The sequence below is a fragment of the Lineus longissimus genome, chromosome 16, assembly GCF_910592395.1.
Source record: "Lineus longissimus chromosome 16, tnLinLong1.2, whole genome shotgun sequence".
Taxonomy (NCBI): Eukaryota; Metazoa; Nemertea; class Pilidiophora; order Heteronemertea; family Lineidae; genus Lineus; species Lineus longissimus.
The window spans coordinates 15524044-15545624 of record NC_088323.1 but is presented as its reverse complement, the minus strand read 5'-3'; the positions used below and the strand labels follow the sequence as shown (position 1 = coordinate 15545624).

The 21581-nt window shown below is 42.9% G+C and overlaps 1 protein-coding gene across 1 annotated transcript in view; it reads left to right on the top strand.

Moving 5' to 3' along the window:
* Positions 1-19829, top strand: part of LOC135500275 (formimidoyltransferase-cyclodeaminase-like) — a 32020-nt gene extending 12191 nt beyond the window's left edge. The window contains exons 4-12 of the mRNA XM_064791622.1: positions 70-249; positions 823-960; positions 1475-1606; positions 2627-2688; positions 7518-7644; positions 8586-8747; positions 10242-10424; positions 11931-12026; positions 12794-19829. Coding sequence (XP_064647692.1) covers positions 70-249; positions 823-960; positions 1475-1606; positions 2627-2688; positions 7518-7644; positions 8586-8747; positions 10242-10424; positions 11931-12026; positions 12794-12880 — 1167 coding nt within the window. The 3' untranslated portion in view covers positions 12881-19829. The remainder of the gene's footprint in view (positions 1-69; positions 250-822; positions 961-1474; positions 1607-2626; positions 2689-7517; positions 7645-8585; positions 8748-10241; positions 10425-11930; positions 12027-12793) is intronic.
* The last annotated feature ends 1752 nt before the right edge of the window (positions 19830-21581 follow it).

Below are 21581 nucleotides of genomic sequence, written 5' to 3'. Positions count from 1 at the left end.
TGCAAACTGTATTTTGTACGATTTTTCCTCTGATGAACTTGTCAAATGTCGTCTTTTTTTCTGTTTTAGCTGAGCAAACCGGAATGGAAGCCTGACTATGGTGAGCCTGAATTTGTACCAAGCTGGGGGGTAACTGTCACCGGAGCTAGGAAATTCTTGATTGCTTACAATGTGAATATGTTATCAACGAAGGAACAAGCACATCGAGTCGCCCTGAACATTAGGGAGCAAGGCCGGAGCATTGAGGAGGTTTGTGACGTGTAGTAACACCTCTCTATTAAGGACACCCTCGGGACTGACAAGTGCTGTCCTTAATAGAGAGGTGTCCTGATTAAAGAGGTCAAATTGAGTGGAAATAACCAATTTGGGACCAAAACTAGTGTTCTTAATACAGAGGTTGTCCTTATTAGAGAGGTGTCCGCTAAGAGAGGTTCTACTGTACCCCTGGGGATGTCCCTTGAGGAGACTCGTGGTTAAAGAAATCGGTTGTGGCACAAAATCTTTATCTAGACAGCTGAACGTAGTGAAAACAAACTAAATTTGAGATTACATACTTCTTATGCAGTTCATTGACTGGAGTTAGTGATGTTATGCAACGTTATACCCTACAACAGCCTCATTTTGCCAGAGCTGGCCACATATGACATAAGAAGTTTAACCCAACGAGTTATGAAATCTTACAGACAAGTTATCCGGCGACAAATTATTTCAAGTAAATATTCTTTTGGCCCTAATTGCCACAGAATTTCGAGTTCAAGTTCGAGTCGCAATATCTTAGCAGAAGAAGAAATCGACACTAATCCTGATCACGTTTTTTTTCAGCCTGGTAAGCTGAAACATGTGCAAGCCATCGGTTGGTGGTTAGACGAGTCTAATCTTGCCCAAGTCTCCACAAATATTCTCGATCATGATGTCACACCTGTCCACAGGGTGTACGAAGAATGCGTCAGGGATGCTAAGGTGAGAAATGGGGTCAAAGAATCTTCACACAAGGACTTCTTGAATCAATAGAGTTATATTAGCTACAATCCTTTATGACATTACATTTTTTGGTTGAAAAATGACCAAAAATGACCAAAATGACCCCCTTTTCCAACACCCCCCGACCCCCCTAAAAATTCCCGGTGTCTGAACAGCTTATTTTGTTATTCAGTGGTTTGGTCTTTTCAGTTCCTGCTTTGCCCTGAAGATGGCGATGGCGTAGTTCTTTCATGAAGTCCATGAGACTTTGATAACCAGCTCAAAGAGGGGGGATTTGGGCCACGTTGATCTACGTGGTTCGGCGCTGAATGTGTTAAGTTAAACCATCAAGGGCTGGATAATCGTGGTCTTTCACCACCTTTAAAACATGGCATGATTCCATTGCCTGTTGGCCGGGTTAGATCTGACACTGCCATGGGATGGAGCGTCTGCTTCTAAAAGCCATGCTCCAGGCAGTCTATTCATACCAACTCTCTCTAATATTTGGTTTCAGGAATTGAATCTTGCCGTGGTTGGTTCTCAGATTGTTGGCCTCCTCCCTCTGAAAGCCATGCTCCAGGCAGCAGACTATTACATGGAGAAAGAGAATCTATTTATACTTGAGGAAGAGCAAAAAATTAAACTTGTAAGTTGATCAAAAATATCAATTCTTGGAAAAATGAAAATAAAATTGTGTTCCGCAAGAGCTGAATCAAAGGGGCACACAAAAAATGATCTGCCTGATATTTTTTAACCTAACTTTCCAAATTAGGCACCTGAATTACCTAACTCTACAACTGAAATCATGAATTTTTTTTCAAGATTGTTAACAAACTTTTGACAACTTGTCTCAGGTAGTCCAGTCATATGGGAACCTTTCAATCAGTTTACAGTAGAACCTCTCTAATAAGGACACCCTCCGGACTGACAATGTTGTCTTTCATTACCTTACTTTACAAGCGAAATCAGGAAAATTTCTCTCAAGACAGCAAACAATCTTTCGTCAACTTATCTCATTCAGGAAGTCCGATCAGTGTACCGTATTTTGCTGCGTATAAAACGCATCGGGGTATAAAGCGCACCCATTGAGTCCGTAGACAAAATCCAGACATAAGGCGCACCTACGTATAACACGCAGTACATTTTCTGAGATGCCCCCTGCCTATCTTTCCTTCGTAAAAGCCTCGCTTTGATGTTAAATCATGGCGGCACACGATCAGCTGATTTATCGATTTGGATTTATCTCGCATCTACGCTCTGAATATTGCCGCTAAGGACCCTCAAAAACATTTATAGAAGTAACTGAAATGATAATGAGGATACTAATGTGTATTGCGTACAGAACAGGCGAGTTAGCATCGGTGAACTATGCAAAGTGCATCGATATTCCCGATTTTTCTTTCGTGCAAAAATATAAAATGCGCCGACTTGGTTGCGAGCCAAAAAAGCCGTCAAAAGAAATGAGTTGATGGAAAAAATCTTGTGATCATTCGGTGGCTTCCTAGGGCTAGGCCATAGATAACACGCACCTTCGTATAACGCGCACCCCCCCGATTTTAGGGCTTTCTTGGGTCAAAAAGCTGTGCCTTATACGCAGCAAAATACGGTACAAGTATTTATAAATAATTTTGCTGGGATCTGATTTTTAATTCTGTTTATCTTCCAGGTAGTTAATCGGCTCGGATTAGACTCGCTCGCAGCATTTAATCCAAAAGATAGGATTATTGAGTAAGTTTTGTGGCAACTCATAGTGATGTATTTCCACAGGTCACAAAAGTACGAAGTCCTGAATTTGCCTTCTAACGTCCGAATCCTTTATTCTAAAACTGCTTCACAAGATTTAACACGCCAAAGTCATAGTTGATAAAGTAGTTCGTTGGGATGACGATTTGTGCACGTGACTAGAAATACTCCGGAGACTGGAATAACTGTAATCACTCTGATAACTAACTCTCTCTCTCTCTCTCTCCGCCGAGAGCGTGCGGACAGCTGTTTTGTATCCACGTGCAGCTTTGTCTGCACCAATCAGGGGGCATCGTTGATGCGTCTCCATCCAATGAGGAGCCGCATCAATGCTGACGTAATTGATCACGTAATTGATCACGCTGGGGAGAATGAAGAATTATAAGTAGACCGTGGGAATTTTCCACGATTATCCACCAGTATCTTATCTGACCCCAATTCCAACAATCCCGCACACTTAATTCCAAGAATTACACATTACAGTGCTACTCATAAGAAAGGTTTTACAATTACTATACAACAGTAGCCCAGTGGTTAAAGTGAATTTCATACCATCAATACAATGGCATTTGCGTACCTCAGTTGGTATCAAAGCAAAAATGCATTATCAAGTCATACGTGAGTTTCTGAATGGAGCGCTATTGCAGGCCCTATTGTCCACATGTTCATCAGGCTGAGTCTAGCTTACTGATCTGTGCTGTACTCGTAAACAGAAGAGAGTGAGTTTCTGAATGGAGCCCTATTGCAGGCCCTATTGTCCACATGTTCATCAGGTCAGTCTAGCTTACTGATCTGTGCTGTACTCATAAACAGAAGAGAGTGAGTTTCTGAATGGAACCCTATTACAGGCCCTATTGTCCACATGTTCATCAGGCTGAGTCCAGCTTACTGATCTGTGCTGTACTCATAAACAGAAGAGAGTGAGTTTCTGAATGGAACCCTATTGCAGGCCCTATTGTCCACATGTTCATCAGGCTGAGTCCAGCTCACTGATCTGTGCTGTACTCATAAACAGAAGAGAGTGAGTTTCTGAATGGAGCCCTATTGCAGGCCCTATTGTCCACATGTTCATCAGGCTGAGTCTAGCTTACTGATCTGTGCTGTACTCATAAACAGAAGAGAGTGAATTTCTGAATGGAACCCTATTGCAGGCCCTATTGTCCACATGTTCATCAGGCTGAGTCTAGCTTACTGATCTGTGCTGTACTCATAAACAGAAGAGAGTGAGTTTCTGAATGGAACCCTATTGCTGGCCCTATTGTCCACATGTTCATCAGGCTGAGTCTAGCTTACTGATCTGTGCTGTACTCGTAAACAGAAGAGAGTGAGTTTCTGAATGGAGCCCTATTGCAGGCCCTATTGTCCACGTGTTCATCAGGTCGAGTCTAGCTTACTGATCTGTGCTGTACTCATAAACAGAAGAGAGTGAGTTTCTGAATGGAGCCCTATTGCAGGCCCTATTGTCCACATGTTCATCAGGCTGAGTCTAGCTTACTGATCTGTGCTGTACTCATAAACAGAAGGGAGTGAGTTTCTGAATGGAACCCTATTGCAGGCCCTATTGTCCACATGTTCATCAGGCTGAGTCTAGCTTACTGATCTGTGCTGTACTCATAAACAGAAGAGAGTGAGTTTCTGAATGGAGCGCTATTGCAGGCCCTATTGTCCACATGTTCATCAGGCCGGGTCTAGCTTACTGATCTGTGCTGTACTCATGAACAGAAGAGAGTGAATTTCTGAATGGAACCCTATTGCAGGCCCTATTGTCCACATGTTCATCAGGCTGAGTCTAGCTTACTGATCTGTGCTGTACTCATAAACAGAAGGGAGTGAGTTTCTGAATGGAAGCCTATTGCGGGCCCTATTGTCCACATGTTCATCAGGCTGAGTCTAGCTTACTGATCTGTGCTGTACTCATAAACAGAAGGGAGTGAGTTTCTGAATGGAAGCCTATTGCAGGCCCTATTGTCCACATGTTCATCAGGCTGAGTCTAGCTTACTGATCTGTGCTGTACTCATAAACAGAAGGGAGTGAGTTTCTGAATGGAAGCCTATTGCAGGCCCTATTGTCCACATGTTCATCAGGCTGAGTCTAGCTTACTGATCTGTGCTGTACTCATAAACAGAAGAGAGTGAGTTTCTGAATGGAGCCCTATTGCTGGCCCTATTGTCCACATGTTCATCAGGCCGAGTCTAGCTTACTGATCTGTGCTGTACTCATAAACAGAAGGGAGTGAGTTTCTGAATAGAGGCCTATTGCTGGCCCTATTGTCCACATGTTCATCAGGCTGAGTCTAGCTTACTGATCTGTGCTGTACTCGTAAACAGAAGAGAGTGAGTTTCTGAATGGAGCCCTATTGCAGGCCCTATTGTCCACGTGTTCATCAGGTCGAGTCTAGCTTACTGATCTGTGCTGTACTCATAAACAGAAGAGAGTGAGTTTCTGAATGGAGCCCTATTGCAGGCCCTATTGTCCACATGTTCATCAGGCTGAGTCTAGCTTACTGATCTGTGCTGTACTCATAAACAGAAGGGAGTGAGTTTCTGAATGGAACCCTATTGCAGGCCCTATTGTCCACATGTTCATCAGGCTGAGTCTAGCTTACTGATCTGTGCTGTACTCATAAACAGAAGAGAGTGAGTTTCTGAATGGAGCGCTATTGCAGGCCCTATTGTCCACATGTTCATCAGGCCGGGTCTAGCTTACTGATCTGTGCTGTACTCATGAACAGAAGAGAGTGAATTTCTGAATGGAACCCTATTGCAGGCCCTATTGTCCACATGTTCATCAGGCTGAGTCTAGCTTACTGATCTGTGCTGTACTCATAAACAGAAGGGAGTGAGTTTCTGAATGGAAGCCTATTGCGGGCCCTATTGTCCACATGTTCATCAGGCTGAGTCTAGCTTACTGATCTGTGCTGTACTCATAAACAGAAGGGAGTGAGTTTCTGAATGGAAGCCTATTGCAGGCCCTATTGTCCACATGTTCATCAGGCTGAGTCTAGCTTACTGATCTGTGCTGTACTCATAAACAGAAGAGAGTGAGTTTCTGAATGGAGCCCTATTGCTGGCCCTATTGTCCACATGTTCATCAGGCCGAGTCTAGCTTACTGATCTGTGCTGTACTCATAAACAGAAGGGAGTGAGTTTCTGAATGGAAGCCTATTGCGGGCCCTCACATGTTCATCAGGGCGAATCTGGATAATTGAATCTGGATAATTGATCTGCGCTAGACTTATAAACAGGCAATGAGGATATGTATTTTCATCGCCCGAGAAAATGTCGAAAGTCGGCTAAAACACTGGTTGTGCGAAATTCCCTTTAATACTGCTGGGTACCATGCAATAGGGTCAAGCTTGATTGTGGTAGAACCCAGATTTATATCGCTGCATGACAAACTGGCATGGCTACCCGGCACTAAAATTCTGGCTCTTCACATTTCTTCAAATGAGACGTAAAACTGAGGCTCCTTGTATCTGGTGTCTATGCCATGGCAGGGTTAAACACCCCACCTAGTGAGAAACATGAGTAGCTTGCGTGGACTCTACCCTGGCCAAAGTTGTTGTCACTAGGCCAATGAACCCTATTGGTGCCTAACTGTAGTGGCACGTATAGACACTCATCCCGCCTTGGAGGAGGAATACTCCGTGGAGAATAAGCCTCTCAAAGTGCAGAGCGAACGCTGAAGAAGAAAATAGAATTTTTGGCCTACAAAAGAGTCAGAAACATGAGCTAACATAGACTAAACGTCTGGCAAAAAACTAAGTCACTTGGCAAATCAAAAAATCCAATTGGGACCTAAATGTAGCGGCACGTAAAGACACTCATCCCGCCTTTGAGGAGGAATCCTCCCTGGAGAATAAGGCCTCCAAGTTTCATTTGATCATCTGGCTGGCAAAATGTGTCGTCATGAGCATTTTGATAAATATCGACCACACATTTCTTCCCTTAAAGGGACAACTTGGAGGTGGGATGTACCTGGCCACGAGGATAATGACCCTGGTTGCCACCATGCGCCATCACTGGTAGTATGACACCATTGCAGAGCGCTAAGAATGATTCTGCCATTGTTATGAGGCAGTTTTGGACATGACTTTTCAAATTTAGGCTGGCCTATGATTACAATCATTCAGGGCCGAATTTACGAAGGGTGTTTAAGAGTTAGACGCGTGTAAATTCTACATAATCAGTTTCAGGGCCTAATGCGGTTTTCATGAAGAAACTCTGCAAGGCCCTGACTCTGTCTATTCAGACATTAAACACTGTTTTAAGCTAAACACCCTTTGTAAATTCGGCCCTCAATGTTGTTCTATAGCATTCCGCGAAGTTACTATTTATAGCTCACAAGGTCATTTGCATAAGATATTGATGACGTTTTAGTCACGTGACAGTCGGACATCGACACTTATTTCTACACATTTGAGCTTATTTCAAAGTCAATTATCTTTGACCCTGCATTGTTTTTAGCATGACTGATACCATAGAGTCAGAGAGAGAAATATTCAGAACAATTATGTAGTATTTCCAACACTCGGACATGTGCCAGATTGAATCTAACTGCCCTAGTTAGAAAGCCTGAATCCATTACGAAACCGCATGTTTGTCCGACATTGCCTGTAATTCAGCGATGGGGAAATAGAGGGCAGCAGCTGCAGTGATGTCATCATCGCGGAATGCTATTGTTCTTCATTAATTTTCTTTAGGCATGATGCGGTCATTTTGAATGTAAACCAACATGTCTCATTCCCACGTTGGCGCTTTATCAAGATGCCTGCTTTGTCAATTTCAGTTGAAATGAATTCTTCTCCTTACAGATACATGGTAATGGAAGACAAGGATGGCCCCTTGGCGATGATGGGGGTGAAGAACTTTGTCCTGACTGTTGGTTCACGAACCCCGTCTCCAGGTGGTGGGTCTGTAGCTGCCCTCATATCGTCCTTGGCAAGTGCATTGTCGTTTTTGTCACACAGATAGTCGTACTTCCACCTATCAAATCCCCGTGTCTTTTGCACTCACACCTATGAATTGCCATGTCTAAATAGACCCGTGTGTCAAATCCCCGTGTCTATTAGCCCCATCGAGCTCGATGGGGCTAATCGGGGGCTAATTTAGACCCGTGTTCAACACGAGTTTTTGATAGGTGGAATCTGAATAGACACGGCAATTGCAAGTTCTAAGATCCGGCGACAGATGGCGCGGTGTAGTTGCCTCGGTATTGCGCATGCGAAATTCCCCTCCAACGGGAAAGAAACACAGGAGAGCTCCCTACCTACAGCGCACCTGTCGCCAGGGCTATTAACCATTATCTAACACCACTGATAGGTGTAAGTGCGCCCCGGGTTTTTTGACACACGGCGAAGACACGGGTCTTGAAAAAACACGGGGTTTTATGATAGGTGGAACTGCGACTATAGCCTTGATTTCTTCTTCTTCAGAAATCCATCTGCACTCGGAGGTGATTTTCTCCAGGGAGTATTTTCTCCTCCAAGGGATGACTGACATGACCTAGGCCCATACAGTGTGGCCAAATTACCCCTCTCCTCCTGCCTATTGTATAGTACCCCCAGGTATATGGCACGGCTTAACCCGCCGGCCATGAGGGAATTCCTTTATGGCCCAGTGGTTGGCGCGTTGGCCCCAGAGTGGTAGTTAAGCAACGTTGAGCCCGGTCAACCTTTGGATCGGTGACCGGCGCGTACAATACATCTGGCAGACCTTCCCACGCGATGCGAGCTCTGGATTTGTTGTTCGGTACTGAGACGCATGAAGCGCTAAGTAGGATCGCGGACGATCCATCTCTGTCCGAAGGGGGGAATGAGGTGACCGGCGTGTACACAATACACCTATAATCCCCCTTTAATCAAATGAAGACTTTCTTTCAGGGTGCTGCCCTAGGTTCCATGGTCGGACTCCTCTCGTATGGAAACAAAAAATACGAGTCTCTCGATGCACAGATGAGGCAACTGATTCCTCCGTTCTATACCGTGATGAAAGATCTGACACAGTTTATTGATGCTGATGCGGCGGCCTATGCCGACTACATGGTGAGTTTGGCCCCCCCTTTGTGATTCGGTTGGTATCACAGGCCTTTCAATTACATGGAGACCTCTACACCCTGTATTTTTTTAGCCTATTTTGGGGACATGTTTTTTTTCTTATTAGCTTAATTTGGGGACATTTCGTCGTGCCAATTTGCCTGAACATCGACGTCCTTATTGACTGACATTGTCACATGCACCTGAAAACTCATAATTTTAGGATGAAAAGTATCAAATTGGGCCATTTAGGATGAGATTTGGTCATTTAAGGTGTCAAAAAACGCTTCAGGGGGTCAAATTACCCCTTCAAAAAAAAAAGTTTTTTTTTTTTTTTTTCTATTTTGGGGACATTTTTTCAGGGCCTAATTTGGGGACATGCCAAATTTCCTACACCGTATAGCGGTGTGAAAATGATGTTATCGAAAGGCCTGTATCAAAGCAATCAACACATCATCAAGTCATCGGCGAGGTTCTGAATGGCAACCTACAGAGCTAGCACCTGTTCTCCCCATCCTCAACAGGCCGAGTCTAGCTTTATTTAAAGGTCATAGTGCAGAAAGACTTGACACACCTCCATATTAACGAAAAGGTGTCCTGATTAGAGAGGTGTCCTGATTAGAGAGGTCGAATTGACTGGAAAGACCAATTTGGGACTAAAACTTGTGTCCTTGATAGAGAGGGTGTCCTTAATAGAGAGGTGTCCTAATTAGAGAGGTCGAATTGAATGGAAACACCCAATTTGGGACCAAAACTTGTGTCCTTGATAGAGAAGGTATCCTTAATAGAGAGGGTGTCCTCAATAGAGAGGGTGTCCTTAATAGAGATAGTGTCTTTAATAGAGATAGTGTCATTAATAGAGAGGGTGTCCTTAAAAGAGATAGTGTCCTTAATAGAGAGGGTGTCCTTAATAGAGAGAGTGTCCTTGATAGAGAGAGTGTCCTTAATAGAGAGGGTGTCCTTAATAGAGAGAGTGTCCTTAATAGAGAGGGTGTCCTTAATAGAGTGGTGTCCACTAAGGGAGGTTCTACTCTACTAAATATAAATTCCAGCATTGCCGTTATGTAGACAGACATACAAATACTATGAATACCAAGTTTCAGCAAATTTTCATGCATAATAACTCCAGTACAGCATTGTGTTTTAACTGCATTTCTATTTTCTGGACGTCAGTACAGTGGAACCTGTTAGCGGACACCTCTCTATTAGGGACAACCTCTCCAATAAGGACACTAGTTTTGGCCCCAACTTGGTTGTTTCCATTCAATTTGACCTCTCTAATCAGGACGCCTCTCTATTAAGGACAACCTCTCTATTAAGGACACTAGTTTTGGCCCCAACTTGGTTGTTTCCATTCAATTTGACTTCTCTAATCAGGACACCTCTCTATTAAGGACAGCATTTGTCAGTCCCGAGGTTGTCCTTAATACAGAGGTTCTACTATAACTACAAACAGAGTACCACTTTAAGACCAGACATGCAATATTTCTTTCATATTTCCAGATGACACTTAAGCTTCCAAAAAACACGCCCGATGACCAGGAAAACCGAGAGATGGCTATGCAACAAGGTTTGAAGAATGCCGTTGCCATCCCTATGAATGTTGCCATGATCACCAACTCCCTCTGGCCAAAACTTAAGGAACTATCGGAGATCTGTAACTTCAACTGCAAGTCTGATCTTCAGGTGAGTAATTTGCCTATCCCGGGGAGAACCCAGAGCCTAGTGGTTAACACTGCTGGTTACCATGCAATAGGGCCCGGGTTCGATCCCGGGGAGAACCCAGAGCCTAGTGGTTAACACTGCTGGTTACCATGCAATAGGGCCCGGGTTCGATCCCGGGGAGAACCCAGAGCCCAGTGGTTAACACTGCTGGCTACCACGCAATAGGGCCCGGGTTCTATCCCGGGGAGAACCCAGAGCCTAGTGGTTAACACTCCTGGCTACCACGCAATAGGGCCCGGGTTCGATCCCGGGGAGAACCAAGAGCCTAGTGGTCAACACTGCTGGCTACCACGCAATAGGGCCCGGGTTCGATCCCGGGGAGAACCCAGAGCCTAGTGGTCAACACTGCTGGCTACCACGCAATAGGGCCCGGGTTCGATCCCGGGGAGAACCCAGAGCCTAGTGGTTTACACTGCTGGCCACCACGCAATAGGGCCCGGGTTCGATCCCAGGGAGAACCCAGAGCCTAGTGGTTAACACTGCTGGCTACCACTCAAGAGGGCCTGGGTTCAATCCCGGGGAGAACCCAGAGCCTAGTGGTTAACACTGCTGGCTACCACCATAGGGCCCGGGTTCGATTCCTAGGAGAACTTTGGATTGTATTTCTGGATGAACCGGCGTGGCTTTCAGGGAACAAAAATTCCTGGCTTCTTCACAGTCCTTCGAATGAGACTTAAAACCATGGTTCTTTGTACCTGGTGTCTATGCCAGGGCAGGTTAAAGACCCCACCAAGTGAGAAACATGAGTAGCTTGCGTGGACTCTACCCTGGCCAAAGTCGTAATCACTAGGCCAATGAACCCTATTGGTGCCTAACTGTAGTGGCACGTAAAGACACTCGTCCTGCCTTCGAGGCGGAATACTCCCTGGTGAATAATAGGGAGTTTCCGCATCGCTTACGATTACGATTACGATTACGATTTCAAAGTCGTAATCGTAATACTCTCAAAACCGGCATGAACCAGAAATTTTGTTTCCGCATTCACACCAACGACTTGGTGTACTGTAGTATAGGCCTTATACTCTGCTCTCATGCTCTGGCAGCACTTTTCTCGGGCGCTAAAACATGATCAAAATCGCCGTTGATCAAATTAAATGCAGTTCCTATGTTTGACAGATATGATCTAAAGTATTCTTCAATGAATATTTCACCTTGAATTTGATATGTAGCGTGGAAAATAGGCTTTTCGCTAATCCATGTAATCGTTTTTCGACTTACGAAGATCAGCCGGAATCCTCGTAAGAACGAGACGAAAGTACCATCGACGATTTCGCTGGAGACGACGTAGCACCAAAAATTTATGACGTCAAACACAAATCGTAATCGTAATCGTAAGCGATGCGGAAACTCACTAATGCCTCCAAGGGCACAGCGGTTGCTGAAGAAGAAAAAAATACAATTATCGTAGGGGAAATGAATTTTTTTTGTTGAAAAGATGGATTGAAAGAACTTATAATTATTTTCCAGGTTAGTGCCAAAAGTCTTGAGACGGGTGTGTACGGAGCACATTGTAATGTCCACACCAACTTAGATAACATCAAGGATGACGAATTCAAAGCCAAAGTAAGTAAGACAAGGATATGAAATTTCTGATTTTAGACGGAGTTAAGACTTTTTCCTCTTACTTGATGCAAAATTCAAGAGCTGGAATGGAATGATCTCTGTCTCGACTCTCTGGAGATATTTGAATTTTCAAGATTGGGCTGAAAATAAGGATTTTAGAAGTATTTTTGTGCAAGCGAGAGCTGATCAAACGACACGTGAGATACAAGTATGCATGTGTACTCTCTTACCAATGTGTACTCTCTTACGCATGCGTACTCTCTTACCCATGCTTACTCTCCTACCCATGCGTACTCTTTTACCCATGCGTACTCTCTTACCAATGCGTACTCTCTTACGCATGCGTACTCTCTTACGCATGCGTACTCTCTTACCCATGCGTACTCTCTTACCCATGCGTACTCTCTTACGCATGCGTAGTCTCTTAGCCATGCGTACTCTCTTACGCATGCGTACTCCTACCCATGCGTACTCTCTTACACATTCTTTCTCGCCTACACATGCATATGCAAGGGGGAGGGGGACAAAAAATCAGGCAATAATGTGTGCGTATGAAAAATGTTTGATTCATTGATTGTTGATTCGGGTATGTCCCACAAAGAGTCACATGGATGTTTCAAAATCCTGCATGTACGTAATATTTTCAGAAAAATGTCCACTGCTTGCAGTATCTACTATTGAAGTCCCAACTCTGGTGGACATTTTGAGGTCAAGGATAAGATGCTCAGTTTTGCTAGTCCACTCAAATTCTTCCGTCTCATTTCCAGGCTACCGAGGACATTGATCGCGAGTGGAAACTCGCACAGGACAGCTGTGCGGAAATCCTTAAGATTCTCAGCGAACGAACCAAGTAGATGCTTCAGAGGCTTTACAACTCAAGGAAACGTGGTCACCTGTTTTCGTAAACATTCCGTTAAACTACTCCATAGTAGATATTTCAAGAACTACAGTAGGACCTCTCTATTAAGGACACCCTCTGTACTGACAAGTGCTGTCCTTAATAGAGAGGTGTCCTGATTAGAGAGGTCAAATTGAATGTAATTGTTATGTACATGTTTGATGTCATTCCATCCAAGATATTTCTTTTCTTCCAAAATGAGATTGTATGGCCAGTCCCATCCAATTTCACCTCTTTCTATTAAGGACAGCACTAAGGACAGTCCGTCCCTGGGGTGTCCTAATAGTGAGGTTCAACTGCATGTAGTTTTATATAAAGAAGTATGTGTTTCATTGTTGTGGTGTTTTATTGCTTTTTACACCAAGTGTTTCAGGATTGTTAGAAATGGGCTGTCCCTAGTTTCAGAATTGACTCAGTAATTGCTCTCTTGCACAGCTTTATTGTGATTTTGTGTCGTTGTTGTTTACACAATGGATGCTCCCTAGGCCTAGCACAGATTATTGTGGTTGTCTTATTGTTATATGAAGGGTTAGTTCTATAATTATACAGGGTTGATCGAAATCGTGTCACAATTTTTTTTGGAAGTATGCCCCTTAATCATGAAAATCTTATAAATTGACCATGAAATTTTTGAACACACCCCAAATGATGATGAGCACTGCAGTGCCCGCCCCTACATTTTCAAACTCCTGGAACCGCCCCTGAGAGTATTAGTAAGACTTAGGCTATAATGAGGTTATGTGTGTGTTATCAAATTTACCAACTTTGATGAAATCTGGCGGATTTTGGATTGGACACTAATGCATACTTTTGGTGTCATTTGTTGGCCTATTAGATAAAGGATTAACTTCAAAGAAAGATATTGGTGATTCATTTTGGTCCACCCTGTATAATATGAAGTTGTTTTGATTCACTGAGATTTTAAAATCTGTTCCATAAATATTTGACTTTGTAAAGTTGAGTGCACACCGCTGACTTTCGCTCTTAAAGGGGCAACTTGGATGTAAGATATGTTGGCTTTTCAAACAGAAATGAATTCCAGCAGGACCGCGACTTCTCCAAACAGATGATGGCCAAAGACTACAATAAATGGTGCTCTACAAGGGATGATAATTGTAGGTGTATCAGAAATTCCTGGGCCATGTCCAATAACACCTCACAATACCAGCAGAAAGCATTATTACTGGCCAAAATCGGTGCTATACCCTGTGACCAGTAGCAGTGTAACCTCCTGGCCGCTTGAATCCCACACCTAGGTAGCCCCTTCAATTGTGTCATCGGTGTGCATCACACTCAAACTGAAAAGAGACATTTTCTAACCTGTTGTATATGAAAGTTTAAAAAATGCTTTTTTGCAGCGATGTCTTTATAGTTTTTATGGACAAATCATACTAATGTTGTTTTGATTAATCATGTGCAAAGCATAGCATTGCACATTTTAATTTTTAGATAATTTATTTTCAAATTTTTTGAAACACAATTGATAGGATGTTGGTGTTGTCTAGTATTTAATGCATCTTTTTGTAGAATTGTGATGAAACATTTATGCAGCTTTCAATACCTGTGTTGTACCACCCTATGTCAGTTATATATATGTCCACCCCCTTTTCCACGTATGGACTCTTCCAAATAATGCACAAGACAAGTCCATAATGGAAAGTGAGGGTGTCAAGGTTACACTCGTATTCCTACACTCTGGACTTTGAAGTAATTTTTCTCAAAATAAACAGATATATCTTGTTTTTCTAAGGAGCCTCATGGCCTAGTGGTTTACACTGCTGGCTACCACGCAATAGGGCCCGGGTTCGATCCCGGGGAGAACCCAGAGCCTAGTGGTTTACACTGCTGGCCACCACGCAATAGGGCCCAGGTTCGATCCCGGGGAGAACCCAGAGCCTAGTGGTTTACACTGCTGGCCACCACGCAATAGGGCCCAGGTTCGATCCCTGGGAGAACCCAGAGCCTAGTGGTTTACACTACTGGCTACCACGCAATAGAGCCCGGGTTCGATCCCAGGGAGAACCCAGAGCCTAGTGGTTAACACTGCTGGCTACCACGCAATAGGGCCCGGGTTCTATCCCGGGGAGAACCCAGAGCCTAGTGGTTAACACTGCTGGCTACCACGCAATAGGGCCCTGGTTCGATCCCGGGGAGAACCCAGGATCGTATCTCTGGATGAACCGGCGTGGCTTTCAAGGAACTAAAATTCCTGGCTCTTCACAGTCCTTCGAATGAGACTCAAAACCGAGGTTCCTTGTACCTGGTGTCTATGCCAGGGCAAGCTAAGACCCCACCAAGTGAGAAACATGAGTAGCTTGCGTGGACTCTATCTCTCTCGCCAAAGTCGGACCACTAGGCCAATAAACCCAATTGGCGCCTAACCGTAGTTGCTCGCAGGATACGCTCATCCCGCCTTGGAGGAGGATTACTCCTAGGAGAATGACCCCTCCAAGTGCAGAGCGAAGAAGTACTTCGTATATATGTTATCAACATCCCTGTTTGTTGTCAATATTGATTGAATGTCGTTTTTCATTCCAACCTGCAAACTCCCTAAACCCACTCTATGCAATAAAGGTGACTTTAAGACCAATCTATTTGCAATCAGCAGAAAAGAAAACTAATTTTGATACACATCTATTTTGCAATTTTAACAAATAGCATTCCGCGAAGATGACGTCACTGCAGCTGCTGCCCTCTATTTCCCCATCGCTGAATTACAGGCAATGTCGGACAAACATGCGGTTTCGTAATGGATTCAGGCTTTCTAACTAGGGCAGTTAGATTCAATCTGGCACATGTCCGAGTGTTGGAAATACTACATAATTGTTCTGATTATTTCTCTCTCTGACTCTATGGTATCATTCATGCTAAAAACAATGCAGGGTCAAAGATAATTGACTTTGAAATAAGCTCAAATGCGTAGAAATAAGTGTCGATGTCCGACTGTCACGTGACTAAAACGTCATCAATATCTTATGCAAATGACCTTGTGAGCTATAAATAGTAAATTCGCGGAATGCTATTGCTCAATAATTATCCGTCCAGTTGATTTTCTTCATTATACTGTAAACACGGAAATGTTTGCACACCTTTTATTTCACTTTTGTGATAATTGCAAAAAAAGTTTGTTGAAGCTATTAAAGGGTAACTCGTGTCAAATTTCACCATATAATGTTTTAGCTGTTTTTGACAAATGACTACGTCACTTTCTCATAAATCGGTAAGGTTTTCGAATCGAAATGCACGTTTTCTAGAAATTGATGGTTTAATCCCGCCCAGACGGCTCGCTTCGATGCCGTTTTCGTTGATGACGTCACAACATGAACATTTTCGCGGTCGCGGTGGTTTACATTCAGCGATTTTATGATAAATCTAATGAAAAATGGAAAATTTGAGCTTTACATTTGTGATCAGCAATTAAAAACGGACGTATTTCCGCAAAGTTGTAAATCACATCATAGTATCACTTTAAAGATAATCTACAACATTTTTCAAAAATCATTTGTTATGACTGTCACAGAGGTTTTTAAAATGCAAACTTGGAAGTAAGCTCGGTTGCGTCATGAGGTAATCAGGGGTTAATGTTTGCTGTTCCGGCCGTGTACACAAACCCCTGAGATACTTGCCCTCATTTGGTGAATTAGTCGGCGCAGAAGTACGTGCGCCCAATCGGAGCGTCGCTTACATTCGCGTTGAGAAATTTAAAAAACGTAGTAGCAACAATATCCAAAGGCACAACACCAGTGACACCTACATCGGTATGGGCGTCAAATTATTGAAGAATAAAAACAAAAAGTTGACCCTGGGATGGCTGGGATGGCGTGGGTTAATACCAAGGTAATCAAGAAAAATATTGATTTGAATTATAGAGTAGTATTCAATCTTTCATAAAATATTGATTTCAGTTCTATGGTCCCCGGGTATTTTCAGGAGGGCAGCACCAGTAAGGGCTTCATTTCTAGAGACACGCAGCTTGGAAAGTGAGAATCTGAGAACTGTTTTACAAAAATAGGATTTTCTCTAGATTTTCGTGGTGAACCCTATGCGCCATTGCAGTGAGGGATGTCCCAGACCTTGGATATTAACCCCTTGTGGCGGTTTGTTAAAAAACACGGTTTCCTATTTTTGGCAGATTTTTAAGTTTAATGGAAAATGCATTGCAAATAATCACCGGTGTTGTCCCCAAAGATGCATTGAGAGAGTATTGTCTGGCAAGGAATGCATTGCAACCTGAGACAAGACCATAATTGATTTTTTAAGCCTTTTAGCAGTTAAATTGTCAATGTTTGACCGCGACGCATCAAAGAATGCGTCAAGTAGTGAAACTGAAATTCGGATATGATATACGGGTTAGTCTTGCAAGTAACTGGTGCGATTTAAATTGGTGATTGACCACGGAAATTTTTTTTTTAGATTGACAAGTTTGACACAAGTGGACATTTTTACCCATTTCGGCCATTTTCACTCCAAATTTGAACCACCCCCCTATGGCCAGGTTGTCAAAATTCAAAATTATTTTTTTTACCAAACAATTTATTTATATCTGTAGACTTGCCACAGCAAATATTTTTTCAATACCTCTCCAAATATGTACTTGAGAGTAAAAAACATGCACTCGTCTAATAGATAGGCCTGGACCCTCCAACCTATGAATATTCATTAGGCCTAGTGGTCTTGTCTCACCTTGATTCTGAGATTTTCCGATTTATATTCATACAAATCATAAGTTGTAGGCCTACTTCCACTATCAAATCCCCGTGTCTTTTGCGCTTACACCTATGAATTGCCGTGTCTAAATAGACCCGTGTGTCAAATCCCCGTGTCTATTAGCCCCATCGAGCTCGATGGGGCTAATCGGGGGCTAATTTAGACCCGTGTTCAACACGGTTTTTTTGATAGGTGGAATCTGAATAGACACGGCAATTGCAAGTTCTAAGATTTGGCGACAGATGGCGCGGTGTAGTTGCCTCGGTATTGCGCCCCCACCAACGGGAAAGAAACACAGGAGAGCTCCCTACCTACAGCGCACCTGTCACCGGGACTATTAACCATTATCTAACACCACTGATCACTGATAGATGTAAGTGCGCCGCGGGTTTTTTGACACACGGCGAAGACACGGGTCTTGAAAAAACACGGGGTTTTATGATAGGTGGAACTACGACTATAGAATTTCCGATACTAGAACTGAGGTTGACAGTTAAATCACACTGCTGACTTAAAGGTGACGTACGTCTGTTCTGTAACTACACCAAAAGAGGGCGAATGTTTCATCCAGGGCTTTGTGTGAATGTCTCGGGGGATGTGTGCAGGACTGGAGAAGCCAACATCAACCTGATTTCTACATGATGGGATTACAATGGGTCAAGGTTGACGGGTAAATATCTGTGCTGACTTTTAAAGGTGATATGCACCCGCACTTCACAAAATGAAGACGAATGTTTCAGGGGTTTGTGTACAGGGCCGGGGAAGCGAACATTTATGCCTGATTTCCTCAGGATGACTTGGTTGCACTTATACACGAAACTGAAATAAGAAAAATGGCCGCAAATATTTCCAGTGAAACAGTAGTACCATGAAGATGATTCCATCCTGTGTGATCAATGATATTAACAGTGTGCCAATGCATGTTTTCTTGGCATGTTTTCAATTGAAGGTCGTTCGTTAAGAATTTGAAATTTAAAATTGAATTTGAAAATTCTTATTTTGTAAATATGTTGGGGAGAGTGGGGTAATTGTAGCCCCGGTTTTAATTATAGCCCCTGCCTATGATAGTGATTGATATCCCCATGCATCAAACAATGCAGGGGTTAAAAATAAACGGGGCTACAAATACCCCATTCTACCTTACTAAATATAAATTTTAATATCGCAGTTGTCTGGACTGGTATACAAATACTATGAATACCAAGTTTCAGCTAATTTGCATGCATAAACTCCACTACGACATTGTGTATAATTGCATTTCTTTTTTTCTGACCAACGATTAAAGGCCTACGTTGTTCGTTAAAAATTTTGAATTTGTAATTGAATTTGAATACTTTCAATTGCGGGAATAAATAATGAATATAACTTTCAGCATTGCCTGTGTAAGGACAGGTAGACAAATACTATAAATACAAAGTTTCAACAAATTTGTATTCACAATAACTTCACTACGGCATTGTGTATTGGTGGATTTCTATTTAACTGGACCACCAGTAAATACAAACGGCGTGTCCCTTTAAGGAACTAAACTGAATCGGAGGGTCTACCCTTAGGAAGTATCAAACCCCTGATAGGAGGATGGAGATAAATTGGAGGCAAAGTTTCGAGCTATAGGTGATACTGGGTCATGGCAACCAGGCCTTTCAATTACATGGAGACCTCTACACCCTGTATTTTTTTAGCCTATTTTGGGGACATGTTTTTTTTGCTTTTTAGCTTAATTTGGGGACATTTCGTCGTGCCAATTTGCCTGAACATCGACGTCCTTATTGACTGACATTGTCACATGCACCTGAAAACTCATAATTTTAGGATGAAAAGTATCAAATTAGGCCATTTCGGATGAGATTTGGTCATTTAAGGTGTCAAAAAACGCTTCAGGGGGTCAAATTACCCCTTTAAAAAAACAATTTTTTTTTTTTTTTTTTCTATTTTGGGGACATTTTTTCAGGGCCTAATTTGGGGACATGCCAAATTTCCTACACCGTATAGCGGTGTTAAAATGATGTAATCGAAAGGCCTGGCAACCGAGGTGTTATAGAAGGACAGTGTATCCATGGATGATAGAGTCACCTTAATACTGACGACGACTATGCTGTGCGTTTCATCAATTTTTGATATTTAGGACTGAAAATGTCTGTGTGTTTTTTCACGCTATGTTCTTCCCTGTGCTGAACCAATAAAATTGGAAAATTTCAGATTCTGTTTTAGTTGATTCTTATTCTATGTTCGTTTCAAGAGTAGTGTTCACATAACGGCAGGGTCTATTCTACAGACCAAAGACTTTACAGACCTCGTTTTTTGGCTCTCACTTTTTTATTAGTGGAGATTTTCATGAAGTCTAAAGTGATGTTAGACCAGAAACGGTTTCCGCATATGCTCAGAAAGAAATTTTTGAAAATAATCAAATTTTAGTACCTTGATTTTGAAGAAATAAAAGTCTGTAATTCTCAGGATTCGAATTAAGAAGAAACAGACCAACTTCAAAAGCAAATTAAGATATTTTAAAAACATTTTTTAAATAAAAAATTAAGTTTGTTATGTGAAGGGTAATACAAAGATTATGAATATGTCAACAAACAATCGATAATTTTAATAGTTAAAGAAATATCACGAATTTTCTGAACACCTCTCAAAACGTCAACAACAAAAAACATGGCCGCTGGCAGGGAATTTTTGTGAAGTTAATTATTAACGCTTTCGATATTCCTCAAAATTACAGGTTGTCATTCGGTAAAAGTAGCCTAAGATGGACTTTGAAAGCAATCAAAATTTCCCAAAAATTTCAACAGAGTTCGCCGAGTAAAAGGTTATGTACTTGTAACACTATGTAGCAACACTGCCATGGTCCGCTATGAAGGGGGAGGGCACATCCAGAAGACATGGGGCACCACGTAGAACCTGACACAATTGGGGACAAGGCGCACCAAGTAGCGAAAAGGAACATCCATTAGAGGGAAGGACCAGGCCGGTCTACTGTCTCATTGGCAAAAGTCATTTCTGAAGAACATGGTCCTCCCCAGCAGATAAACAACATAGAGCCACGGTAAATCCTTATGTGTCATATCTTCACAAGTCTTCGTAACTGTCAGGTACCGCCATCTAAGCTAAGAAATTGGAACTAGGCATTTGCGTAAAGTTTAAAATATCGTCCGTTTTTAGGGCGGGGGACGATTTACAACTGGAACCCCTGAACCAGCTCCCGCAGATCCGTCATTCATCAAGTCAAAGCAAGTATGAACCTGGTTTAATCATGCGGTTCATCTTAACTATACTCTACCTATCAATACCCATCAGTTTCTTGCGGCATTGCTCCCATGGGTACGTCTTGTATACGTTTCATGTAGTACTGCTGGTCCACGGCAGGGGAGCGAGGGAGGAATAGCTTCTTTCAAAGAAGGTAAGAGAAATGAGAAAGTCATAACAAGACTGAGTCGGCCTTGGCAGCTTCGCCGTCTTGCCGGCACAGTGAGCGTATTGAGACAGTCACAACCAGACTAAATCGATCACCGTCTTGCCGACACGGTAAGACATCATGCGAGACAGTCAGAAACACAAGCCGAATGGGACCTGGTTGCACTGCCGTCTTGTCCGTACGATGTGAGAGCCGATGTGACCGCATCACCAACATCACCGTATCACGACTATACTCATAGGGAGAGAGGTCACATCCAAATCAGGCCGAACATGCCGAGAAGAGGCATGACACCATGTGGAGACTTGGCGTATCCAGCAGAGACATGGAACAACCTGCGTGGAGTGAAGGCACATCAGGGGGAGACATGTTACACCCTGTAGATGCACGCCTTGTACAGAAACATGGTGCACTGTGTCTTGGGATGACTCATCGAGAAGAGAAAGAGCACATCCGGTAGAGACATGGCACATCCAGCAGAGACGATACATCATGTCGAGAGGAAGTATATACATCCGAAGGAGACATTGTGCAA